Genomic DNA, 12,491 nt, shown 5'->3' with positions numbered 1-12,491 from the left:
ATTTCTTGCCTTACCGTAATGCCAGTGTCATTTTCTGAGACAGACTAACGCATACATTTATTGAATCCTACTATGTGCCAGGGTGAGTAAGAAATTTCCTCTGTCCTCAGTGCGTTCACAGTTTAGCAGGGGAAGCAGACACTGTATTACCAACAACCTGTAACATATGTTGCTGTTAAAATAGAAGTATGAGCAACGTATTATGGAACCAGATGGGAAGTGATTAATTTACACTGGAAAGCCAGGGAGGGCTTCACAGAGAAGGCGCTGGACAAGTCACCTGACCTTGCAGGAGGCGGAGGAATGTGCCAAGGAGAGAAGGCACATGGGCAGAGCACAGTGCTGGGCAGAGACATGGGCAGAGACATGGGCAGAAGAGCTCACGGCAGGTCTGGAGAATTTGGGGTCAGCCTTTTGTAGCAGCAGCACATGCGGAGAGAAGGAGCAGAGGCTGGAAGGGTGGGTTCCCAGGCCAGTTGCTGAAGGCTGACCTTAGTGGTCATGCCGAGGAGCTTGCCTCTCCTATAGGTGGGAGTGAGATTGTGAGGAAGAGGATCCCACTCAAAATTCCTCATGAAAAATAAACCTTGACAGCAGCAGGTAGAGAGACTGAAGGCAGGAAGCCAGTTAGGCCCATGGGGTAGTCCAAGTAGAAGGTGGAGAGGCCTGAACACAGTGGCCGTAACGATGACTGGAAGAGGACAGATTGGAGAGGCATTTAGGAGGCAGCGTCAGTGGATCCCCAACTGCTAAATTGGAATCTGAGTGAGGAGGAGGGTTGTGAGTGGCTCCGGGCTCCTTGCCTGTCTGGTTGATGGGGATGCCATCAGCTGAGGCTGGGAGTGCTGAAGGGCAAAGGTTGGAGAAGGAGCGTCTCCCCAGTGGACGTGTTGAGGTGCCCTGAAGAGGGCCTGGCACTCAGAGCGACACTGGGCCCAGACCAGGGAGTCAGGGCCATAGGTGGACCTGGGGTGGGTAACGCCTAGGGGTAGAGGAGCCTGTTCCAGGAGCACTGAGTCAGGCATCTCAGAATGCTTCTGATTTTGAAATGACTCCAGAGAGAGTAGAATCAGGTATATAAATGAGTTAATATTGAAAAAAAAAAAAAAAGAGCGGGAGGAAAATTAAGTAGAGTGGCTGAAACAGTTACTTGGCAGATTTCTCCCTGAGAGAAGTTGGTCATGAGTCTGTTTTCCATGTGGGCTTCTAGAGAGATATCTCTCTCCAATCTGCTGATGAGAGGATGTGTGGGGGAAGGAGGGGTCATCCCCACAGGTTTGGGATAACTGGGCACCTGTTCTCAACAGAAGAGCCACCATTAACTGTGGATCTCTTCTGTGTGGGGCACGTAGATTAGCTCACACCATCACGGTGGCCCCACAGAGTAGACCCATGGGGCTCTACACATCAAGATGGGGAAGCTCTAGGCAAAGAGAGAGGCGGAGACGACTGGCATCAGGGCAGCTGGGGCTCCCCTGGCGAGGCTGCAGCATGGCTTGGGAGGACGTTGTGACCTGCCCCAGAGGAGGCCTGAGGCTGCTGTTGACGGTACTACGGCTGCTATTGAGAATGCCCCGTGGTTCATGGTTTATGGATATCGTTAGTGACGGTGGGTTCTACTTAGGCGGCACTGGCTCCTGGCAGATTCACCCACTCTTAGCACCTGTCATCTTGGAAAAGGGTGTAAGCTGGTGCTGCAGCCTTCCCTTCTCTCAGAAGAAACTTTCTGACACTGAGCCCCAAGGCCAGAGTATCCTCTTTCTCTCCTTAAAGGGGAGTTAAAACTTTTTTCTTTCTTCTTTTTTTTTTTTTCTTTTTAATAGAGATGGGGGTCTCACTATGTGGCCCAGGATGGTCTCAAACTCCTGGGCTCCAGCAATCCTCCCACCTCAGCTTCCCAAAGTGCTGGGATTATAGGTGGGAGCCACCATGCTCTGCCCCAAGAGTTGAAACTTTTAACCGAGGTTTAAGAATAGTATAAAAATCATATTTTTTAAATAGAATCAATTATAGTATCTACAGCAACCTAAAATGTGTCAACTGAATACTGAGGTGACTTCTCTAGGTCTCAGATTGGAAGGATAAAGCTTATCCGATGCTGTGTGTTTCTGGCTGCATTTTTTTGCTCCCCTTTCCTCTCAGTTAATAACAGATCAGAGAACAGAAGGAGCGTGCTCAGGGCCACCTGAGACCATGGTGGCCTTCTTCCCTCGAGGTTTTTCCAACAGTCACTCGTTTGTGGACCAAAAGCAGGCCTTGCGGGATGCTTGATTCTAAGGGCAGTGAAGAGAAGAGAGCCGGGGTTCGAGACTGCGAAGCAGTGTGAGCACCTCAAGGAACCTTAAGTGAGGCAAAGGAAAGCCTGGGAGAACTAGGCCAGGGAGGGGGAATTGCCTGTGGCTTTAGGGAAAGGGAACGGAAGAAGGTGCGGCTGGGCAGAGGGGAGGGCGTGGAGCGTGCCGCGTTTGCCAGGCTTCTCTTACCACCCTGAGTTTTGCTGCTTCTCTCACAGAGTGACAAGTTTGGTATCAGGCTCCATTAGATAAGGGGTCTGGTCTGGAGCTATTTAATTATTCTTTGATGTGTTTGGCAGATTTTGTAAAAAAAGAAAAAGAAAAAATTAAATTAAAATTAATAATAATAACGATGATGATGCAACCCAAAGCCCTGGCCATTGTGGGATGCAGGAAAGCCGCAGGAGGATGATGGGGCCAGAGCTGTGGCCGCCTGGTCCCTGGGGTCACTGCCCAGTTCCAGCTGTGGCCTCACTCTCTCCCTTCTCCTTCCTTCAGCCAGACCCTTGGCTCTGATCTGCTTTTGATTTGAAAGGACTTTAGAACATTTCACGCACAATTTCCAAAAATATGTTATTATCAGTAGCAGCTTCGGGGCATGCACAGGGTCCTGGACTTACAGGACAGAGCTCCGTGTGGAGTGACAGCACTGCCTTCCTCCACTTACCTTTCTGTATGGACATGAATTCCTTGACCTCCGTGCTCACTTTGTGAAGAAAACTGGCAGGGGTTACCCTCTCCATCAGAGAGATGAAGGAGTCTGGGCTACCAAGAAAGCAGCGGACTTGGCCAGAGTCAGCCAGCGGGCTGGGCTTTCCTGCCGGCTCGGCCTGTGTTTCCTTCGCTGTGCTCTCTACTTTTCCGGAGGGCGTCCCAGCTCAGAGTCACCCCTCCTCCAGAAGTGGTTCTGGCCTGATGGAGGACTTGAACCATCTGGGGCATCTTGGAAGAGTCTGTTTTAAAGCCTATAGAAGTGTTCTGGGATGGAAAGCACACTAGTCATGTCGGCCACTCTGGCCTGGGTGTGAGAGCATCTGCCCAGATGGGAAGCCCTTGGCTGACATGTAAATGTCGGCTATGTCGAGTGCCTAATGTGGTGGCGCTGGGGGCTGGGGGCTGGGCATTGAGGTGGAAGTGCCTGTGCTGTGCTCACCTAGAGGAAAGAACCTCAAATCTCAGTTGGATTTTCCATGCACATTCCTGCAGTCATCCCAATCATGGTGGCCAACTTTGGAGTCTCCTTGGAGAGCCCGTGACGGCCTCAGCGGCTGTGCACCAGGCCCACCGATGCTCAGGGGTGTAGGCTGCTCCAGGGTCTCAGCTCGGGTCCCCACCGGTTCTGGCTGGCGCTGTGTCACCTCTTCTCTGTGTCAGGATCATTTTTATCCCTGTCTGTCTATCTTTCTGTCTTTCCCCGTGCCCTCCTTTCTTCCCTGGACCAGCTATTTCAGATTCCATTCAACTCTTTTCGGTGATGCTGCTGCTCTCAATGCTATTAGAGCGCAAGATGTGAGACTGTCTGTGCTGAGTGGCCTGTACACTGAAGGCTGTGGGTCTGTCTAATTTTGGCATTGAGACTTTACAAGTCTACATTCTTGGCATTGCCAACCAGTTAGAATAGAACAATAAACCCCAGTTTTTGTCATGGGCGTCTGTAATTAAAATGGCAACTGGGATAAGGCAGACACTTACTGAGTGCTGACGGGGTGGCCAACTCTGTGGGGTGCTCAGGGAGACACGGGGCTGTGAGATACGGACCCCACTTACAGGGCTCACCTCGTAGTCAGAGAGCAAAGAGACTTATCCAGGACACGCGGAAAGAACGAGTTTGTGCTTGGCCGTGCTTTGGGGGCCATCACAATTAAATGCTCAAAAGTGGAGGAGAGGCTGGAGTATATGGGGGATGCTTCACAGAAAAGTTAGAACCTGTGATCCTTGCGGGGAGGGGGATGGGATTTAGAGAAGTTGAGAGAGCAGGTGTGCATCCTGCACGGACCCCATGTGAGCGAGGGCCCGGCAGCCTGTTCCCCTCGACAGGCAGGTCACCTCCTACCCCCAGGCTTCTGCCTCCTTCAGAGGACCTGGGAACAACGCCGTTCTGGACCCAGGTTTCAGAACACTTCCAGGTGGAGCCTGGCTCTGAGCAATTCATTTTGCCAGAGGGAGCTTGACCGCCACTCTGTCGTCAGCCTTTAGTATTCCTGCCGCCGTCCATCCTTGTCTGCTGTCCCTGGGCGCTGCAGCCCCATTGTGAAGGGCTGTCACAAGATGCAGGGGAGGCAGCCAGGCCGGGGGGAACTGTCACGCTGTTCCCAAGGTTCACTGCTCTTCATTCAGTGGCCAGAGAGGTTTGATGTGCATAAATTTCCACTTTAGATGTGTGAGCTCCATGATAGAGGAATTCAGTTTTTTCGGAGTGGCCCTAAAGCTCCTGAAGTAACAACTAGAAGTTTCCAAAAGGAAGATGACAGCTTTACCTAAGAAAGCGTTTTCTGACTCTTCGAGTTTTCTGAACATGAAGTGGATAGGGGAGTGCCCTGTCCCTGGAGGTGCTGAGCTTAGAGAGGGAGGAAGCGGATGTGGGAGTACAGGTGTTTTAACGCCAGGCTGTCTCTTCATGGCGTGCCGTTTGATGAACCTGTTTAATTCTGCTTTTTCCTCCTCAGCTTTCAGCGCCCCCAGCCATGTCTTCTCGCCCCTTCATGTTTCCCTCCCCTCTGCCAGGCAGTTCACTTTCTCAGCTGCTCCTTCAGTTTCACATTGAAAGGCACTGTGTTTTCTGTTTTGTCCAATAGAATATTGTTACAGTTTTCTGTAAGCTTTAAGCTATCCAAAAATGCCCACAGAAAAATAACAACAAACACCCCACAAGATACAATTTCAGGATATAAAAGTATTTCTTTTTTTTTTTTTTTTTTTTTTTTTTGAGACGGAGTCTTGCTCTGTCCCCCAGGCTGGAGTGCAGTGGCGCATCTCGGCTCACTGCAAGCTCCGCCTCCCGGGCTCACGCCATTCTCCTGCCTCAGCCTCCCGAGTAGCTGGGACTACAGGTGCCCGCCAACACGCCCGGCTAATTTTTTTGTATTTTTTAGTAGAGACGGGGTTTCACCGTGTTAGCCAGGATGGTCTCGATCTCCTGACCTCGTGATCCGCCCGCCTCGGCCTCCCAAAGTGCTGGGATTACAGGCTTGAGCCACCGCGCCCGACCTAAAAGTATTTCTATTGTTGAAATTGTTGGTGGTCATCATTAGCTGACGTTTATCCAGCACCCCATCGAGGGGTGTGGGGTGCCGTGGCCATGGGCGTCACAACAGCCCCCTGAGGCCAGGCCCACTTTTGTTCCTAATTTACAAAAGTGGAAGCTGAAGCTCAGCGTGATTAAGCCACCTGCCCAAGGTGTAGTGAGCAAGGGGGCCGGGATTCGCACTCAGGCCCTGGGGCCACAGAGCCCGCAGTGGGCCTCCCCCTGATGCTGGGCGAAGCCCCGGGTGTCACTCCTGTGTTCCCGTCTCGCTTTGCAGCTTCATCGCTGTGGAGAACATTGACAGCTACTGCGTGCTCATCTCCTCCAAAGCTGTTTACTTCCTGAAAAGTGGAGACTACGTGGATCGAGAAGCCATTTTCCTAGAAGTCAAATACGATGACCTCTACCACTGCCTTGTCTCCAAAGACCATGGGAAGGTGTATGTGCAAGTGACCAAGAAAGCCGTAAGCACGAGCAGTGGAGTGTCCATCCCCGGCCCCTCCCACCAGAAGCCCATGGTGAGTGCCCGGCTGTTCTCAGGCTCCTGAGGGGCGGGGCCAGGGCCTCGATGCCTCCGCCCTGCTTCCCCCTCCTCAGCAGGAGCTCATTTAGGAGGTTCAGGCTGGGCCCTTCCCAGGAGTGCTGCCTCTCAGTCCTGAACATGGGAGGGGCCCAGGGTATGTTCCTGGGGTGATGCTGCCCTCCCAGCTGGCCCATGGGTGACCCTGGGAACGTTAACTGCCTCACAAGGTTTGTGCCTCAGTTACCCATAGATGTAGTGAGGGTAACAATACTTAACTCTCGTTGGTGATAAGGAACAGCTAACACAACACACAGGGTTTTTCTGCTCCCAAAATGGGATTCTTCAGTGCACCGAATCGAAGAAAGCGCTGGAGCTCACTCACGCTGGCTTCTCCATTGTTTCTCCTTAACGGTGGAAACCATAACTTTTGTTCTAGTAGCATCTAGCGTGCTCGATAAGTACTTGTAAATAAAAGTTATACTTTGCCTGCAAAGGGGACAAGGTATTGTTATGACAAGGCTTTTAAATAATAAAGCTCCTGCGAGTAGCTAACGTTCCTGGAGGGCTGGCTGTCTTGTGGGTTGTCTGATCACTGTGTTGCTGTCATCCCCTCCTCACTATTGGTCATGGCAGGTGATTCATTCAAGGCTACAAGCTGACCTTGAGGAGCAGGGGTTCAAATCCAAGTGGCTTGGCACCAGAGCTGGCTGCAGAGCCCCTCTCGGATCTGTCTCTGGCCAGTCGACCCTGGTGGCTTGCCATGACACCCAGGTGTTAGTCCTGCTCATTCTCACCCAGTATACCCGGATTTTGAAGCTTGCATTCAAGAATGATACGTTAATCAAAAGGGCCTGCCCACCTCTGCTCTCTCCACGGATCGGAAATAGCACCAGCCTTATTGGGCCTCTCTCCTCCGGAGTCCTTTGGCCTCCCCCTGCTCAGGAATGCACTTGGGCCTGTTTGGGCTTGTGTAAGGCTCCCCTGGGGTCATTGGCTTAAGTTAGAGCTGGCTAATGAAGAGGGCGAGCACCTCAAAGTGTGAGTATTTCTCCAGATCCCTTCACTGTAGCAGGTGGGCAGCCTCGCCCACTATACTTCTGCCCCTTTCAAAGCAGGTGGGCAGAGAGGTGTTTGTGGTAAGAAAGACCTAGAGGCTTTTGTTCGCTGAGTCTTCTTCCTTCATCAGCCGTTACCAGACCTTAGATGTGAATCCCACATTCTTGCTCTTGGTCTTACCTCTGCAGATCAGTTATGGCCGGTGGGGGGAGGTCCCAAATGTCAGGTGAGTATGGGTTGGCTGTACAGTCCTGGGGAATGTTTAAAAAGACAGACTGGCCAGGCACGGTGGCTCATGCCTGTAATCCCAGCACTTTGGGAGGCCGAGGCGGGTGGATCACGAGGTCAGGAGTTCGAGACCATCCTGGCTAACACGGTGAAACCCCATCTCTACCAAAAAAAAAAAAAAAAAATTGTTAGCCAGGCACACGCCTGTAGTCCCAGCTACTTGGGAGGCTGAGGCAGGAGAATCGCTTGAACCCGGGAGGCGGAGGTTGCAGTGAGCCAAGATTGCGCCTGGGCAACAGAGACTCCGTCTCAAAAAAAAAAAAAAAAAATTGCAGGGACCCACCCTAGATTTGTGAGTGCAAGTGAAGTAGGAGCAGCCCCGGCCATCACTGTTTCTTTGACGTGTACATCCCATCCTGAGACGCAGCTGGGCTGGGAGCCGCCGCCTGGGTGGATCTGATTCCTGGGTTTCCCCATCCTGGGGACAGGTGACCCATCCTGTTCTCCTCCTTAGGTCCACGTGAAATCTGAGGTCCTCGCTGTCAAGTTGTCACAAGAAATAAACTACGCAAAGAGCCTCTACTATGAACAGCAGCTTATGTTAAGACTCAGCGAAAACCGAGAGCAGCTGGAGTTGGACTCCTGAAGCCCCGCTGCCGAGACGGGCGCTCCCGACACAGCGCAGACCCACCAGGAGGAAAGAGGCCCAGCTCTCGGCTGATGTTAGAGGCAGAACCGGAGTCGGGTTTGGGGAAGTTGTCAAGGAATGAGGGAAAGTAAATCCTCATGAGGAAAAGTATAAATGGAAATTGTATTAATTTGTGAGGCAGGGAGTTATTTTAGATTATGTGAAATAATTTTTAAAGGTATTGGCTAAATAACGTTTAAAAACATGTACTGAGATGAATCTAATTTTTAGATTGCCCTGTATTTTGTTAACATGTATATATGTACAACAGTGTGTTTGTAAATATATAGGAACGTTTCTGAACAGGGCCTGTGCTATGTGTAAAGGTTTGTTAACTGTAAAGTAATATAAAATTATATTGGATCTTCTATTGCACTAATTCTAGATGTCTAATTCAGAATACTGTCTATAGAAGGGCATTCTTAAAAGTTAAAGAATGTTACGTCTTAGTTTTGGAGACTAAAGTATTCCCAGTAAAGTGGGTTGAGGTGAGGGCTGTGGTCCTGAAAGGGACGCCTTTGACATCGTAGCTGTCCAGTTGGGCCGTGAGCTGTGGCACCCAGGACTGGCGCTGGCCCTTCTGAGGGATATAGGAGAGGGACTTGGGAGCCCACTTTTAATTTCTCACCCCCGTTTTACAAAGAGTGCTTAGATTCTCGCAAATTATGTTGTAAGTTATCCATTTGGCTTTTTCCTAACAAGTCTTACCAAACTTAGGGGGAAACCTGTGCTCCATTACCACACGTGTGCAAGTCAGCATTGTAAGTTTTCTCAGGTTATTATTAGAGAGGTTGGAAACATTGGTAAACTCTGTTGATTGAGAAGGAAAAAAAAAATCCCATTGAACTATTGCAACAAATCAGAAATCCACATAAGAGTGCTCTCCTGCCTGGGCAGCAACAACCAAGAACAAAGCCCCGGGACTGTTTCCTTTTTAATAAAGCCACAGGCAGGCATCGTAGCTCCACAGCCTGAGGATACACAGGATGGAAACCCCAGGATGAGAAGGGAGCAGGGAGAGTTCCAGAAAGGGGGATGAAATAGGAGTATTAAAAAGCTGCGTTGGTAAGCTTTTCGTGGAACCAAGATTTGACGAAGACATCTCTTATCCTTGGTTTTAAATTCCTACTGGGAGCAAGGCCTGGTATGAGCGCCCTGGGTCTTGTTTTTGGTGTTTTCGCTTTTCTGTAAGGATTAAGCAGATAGGGAGAAGGGAAAAAGGGCCGCACTTTAGAATGAATGAGTCACCTTGTGATTTTTAAATTTTTATTTTAATAAAGCTAATCAATTTCCACAACCTTGTCACATGTAGCTGAGTCTGGGATGACTCAGTGGATCAGTGGATGCGTGGAAGGTTTTGGTGTTTATAACTCATGACCCAAATCCTTCCAAGACACAAATGAAGCTAATCTTCTTCCCCTCCCTTTCCTCTCCCACTTCCCCTCTGTGTCTCTGTGTGTGTGTGTGTGTGTGTGTGTGTGTGTGTACGCATGCAGAGAGGAAGGAAGGGAGCTTTAGCACAAGTAGCTACATAGTGTTCAAGGATCAGCTTTCTTGAACTCCGAGGCTTAGTTGCCTTTGCTGAACTCCAAGTTAGTGGATTGCAGAATTGAAACTTGGCTTTTGCGGCACTGGGTGAGTTTTAGTTTGTGTGCGTCTTGCTGGGGGGTGGTCATGATTGTCTCAGTACTCATGCACTGCACAAGATGGCAGCAGGATACAGCCAAGTGGCAGCTCCTCCGCAGCTTCCTCCTCAGCCTCCCTCTTTGTACCCCCACAAGTTTGGCTTGTGGTTTTTGTCATCAGTAACCCACTGCCTGAGATCGTGATCTCTTAATAGATGAGACTCTTGGAAGGGTTGATTGTATGCGTCAGTGAGCCTTCTATCACCTTCTGGAACAAAGTCACTTGAAATCTCTTGATGAGATTAAGGAGTTTAGTGTTACTAAGAAAATCTGCTTTGGGCCGCAGCAGTGCTGGGTGTTCTCAGACCTGACTGAGGAAGTTAGCTGTGGGCTGCCCTGTGGGCTGGTGCTTCAGGAGGAATCCAGAGAAGTGTTGAGATGCCCCCCTTGGGCTCCTTTCTAATTTTAATCAGCTCTTTAAATAGCTGCCCATCTCCTGTGATTGCACAACCAAGCACTTTGACATTTGCACCTTAGGAGAGGCAGATGTTAAAATGGAATCCAAAGACCATCTAGGGCGGGGCTGGGTGGGAGATGGGAGGGCCAACTGCGAGCTGCTCCACTTCTCAGCTCTCCCCTGCCCTGCAGCCCTGGGCCAGACAAGGCCAGAAGGTTTCAGGGGCATTTGACATCCCCTCCTGGTTCTCACCAGGAAAACATCTAAAGCTTTGGAGGAAACAGGCTCTGCCCCTGGCTCATTAAATGCCCCGTCTCTTTGTAAACTGATATGCAGCCAGCAATGCCTAAGACTTTGTTAAGATCATTTATGCTGCTTTTCTTTCTGCCTCAAACACACAGTTCATCTCTGAGGAAAGTAAAATAAGTGGAGTAAGAGTAAATTGGGTAAGGAGATATCCAAAGCTACCCAGCCCCTTGACCCAGCACAGTTGGCCGACCCGTGTCACTCCCTGGCTGTCGCTGCTTCTCTGTGCTCACTGAAGGGTGAGCCAGGCCAGTGCTTCCCCAGCCCCTGGGCCTGGTCACTACACAGTGGAAAACAGGCAAGCGGCCCCTTCCCCAAATCCCAGAGTGTCTTGCTGCCTGGTGGGTACTCATCGCAACGTTCTGAAGGCTCCAGGGCCACTTTGTAAGTATGATCTGTGCCTCAAAATACCATAGTAGCTGCTTGATAAAATTCTAAAAATAAAATATCTGGTTCTCTGTTATGTAAACACTATTACAGTCACCAGTGTGTGAAGACTCTTGAGTCTGGTTCTCATATCAGAATCATCATTTTTCTTCCTGTGGAATAAAATGCTCTGTGGACTTCCCAGACTTGTTCTTTTGTTTTCTTCTGGTCTCTTGGTGATCCACAGCTTCTAGAGCTATCACCAGTGAGAAATACCAAACATAGTATGATGTTCACAATAAAATGTGGCCTCTCCCCCCAAGCCTGGGGAAGCACCCCCACACCTTAACCAGTCTCAGCCTCCCAAGAGGAAGTGGCAGTCTCCGTGCTACACTGGCTGCTGCTCAATCCACTCTGAGGTTCCTAGTCCAAGCCCCAGCAGGACAGACGTCACATTTAGGGTTTAGGCAGCTGAAGAAGAAACAGCAAAGGAGGCCGGGCATGGTGGCTCACGCCTGTAATCCCAGCACTTTGGGAGGCTGAGGCAGGCGGATCACAAGGTCAGGAGATTGACACCATCCTGGCTAACATGATGAAACCTCGTCTCTAACACCCACTATATCGCCCCTCTCTATTCCATCCACTCCACCTCAAAATTAATAACCTCGTGTGTCGCCCAAATTTTCACCACGTTATATAATTATGTATATAACTAAAAATACAAAAAATTAGCTGGGCATGGCGGTGGGCACCTGTAGTCCCAGCTACTTGGGAGGCTGAGGCAGGAGAATTGCTTGAACCCGGGAGGCAGAGGTTGCAGTGAGCCGAGATCACGCTACTGCACTCCAGCCTGGCACAATAGCCTGGCAACTCTGTCTCAACAACAACAACAACAAAAAAACAGCAAAGGAGACTCAGAAGGATCATCCAGAGATGGAGTGACACCAGGAGGGGATGGATCCTAGAAGCTGAGGCCAGAAAGGTTTCAAAGACTATTGAGTGCTGCTGCTAAGTCAGGTGGGATGCGGACCAACAATTATCAATGGACCTAGCAATGCTGAAGTCACTGGAGATCTTTCTGAGACCGGTTTCAATGGAGCATTGGAGGTGAAAGCTGGGTTGGAGTCGATTCAAGAGGAAAATGGAAGGAGAGAAATCAACAGCTCTCTAGAGGAATCTGGCCATAAATGGAGAGAACTGACCGGAAATTCAAGAGGGCAGGGAAAGAATAAGGGAGAAGAGGGCCTGGCGGGCCAGGAAGATGGGTGGAGGTGGAAGAGCTTGAGATTCGGTTGATTGCTCCTGTTTTCTCACATCAGGCAAGAATGAATACAGGGCAGGAAGTGATGCAGATTTGGAGAGAGAGAAGGTACACATAGTCATGTAGGATAACGGGAAAGGGAATAGGCCACAGAAGCATGGTATGTTTGCCGGGCGACATTAAGGACCCATTTGACATTGATGACCATGAATTTACAGCGGAATCAGGCAGCCTGGTTGTATTTTTGTCCGGCCACATTTAGCTGCACAGCTTCAGTGTTGTAGGATAGGCAAAGAATTGGCTTTAATCAAGAAATGTTCCCCTCACCTATTCAAGTACCTCATCCACCGTTGCCCAGTTGAACTGGCCAAGAGCCAGTCAGAACAAAATGTCAACAGAAATCCAAAAGCCTAGAGAAGGGAAGGGCTATGCTTTCCAAACCA

The 12,491-nt window shown here is 50.0% G+C and overlaps 1 protein-coding gene and 1 non-coding gene across 5 annotated transcripts in view; both read left to right on the top strand.

Moving 5' to 3' along the window:
• VPS13D (vacuolar protein sorting 13 homolog D) overlaps positions 1-10,989 on the top strand; it is a 294,776-nt gene extending 283,787 nt beyond the window's left edge. For all 4 annotated transcript variants that reach the window (XM_055261411.2, XM_055261410.2, XM_055261409.2 and 1 more), the window contains 2 exons: positions 5,816-6,056; positions 7,860-10,989. In XM_055261411.2, the coding sequence (XP_055117386.1) occupies positions 5,816-6,056; positions 7,860-7,991 (373 nt within the window). In that variant the 3' untranslated portion in view covers positions 7,992-10,989. The remainder of the gene's footprint in view (positions 1-5,815; positions 6,057-7,859) is intronic.
• On the top strand, positions 6,209-6,361 carry LOC129472802 (small nucleolar RNA ACA59). The gene has a single exon (XR_008654075.1). It is a non-coding gene; the product is annotated as a small nucleolar RNA ACA59 (small nucleolar RNA).
• Positions 10,990-12,491: the final 1,502 nt, after the last annotated feature.

This window comes from Symphalangus syndactylus, chromosome 22, assembly GCF_028878055.3.
Source record: "Symphalangus syndactylus isolate Jambi chromosome 22, NHGRI_mSymSyn1-v2.1_pri, whole genome shotgun sequence".
Classification (NCBI taxonomy): domain Eukaryota; kingdom Metazoa; phylum Chordata; class Mammalia; order Primates; family Hylobatidae; genus Symphalangus; species Symphalangus syndactylus.
This window is presented reverse-complemented; position numbering and strand designations above follow the sequence as displayed.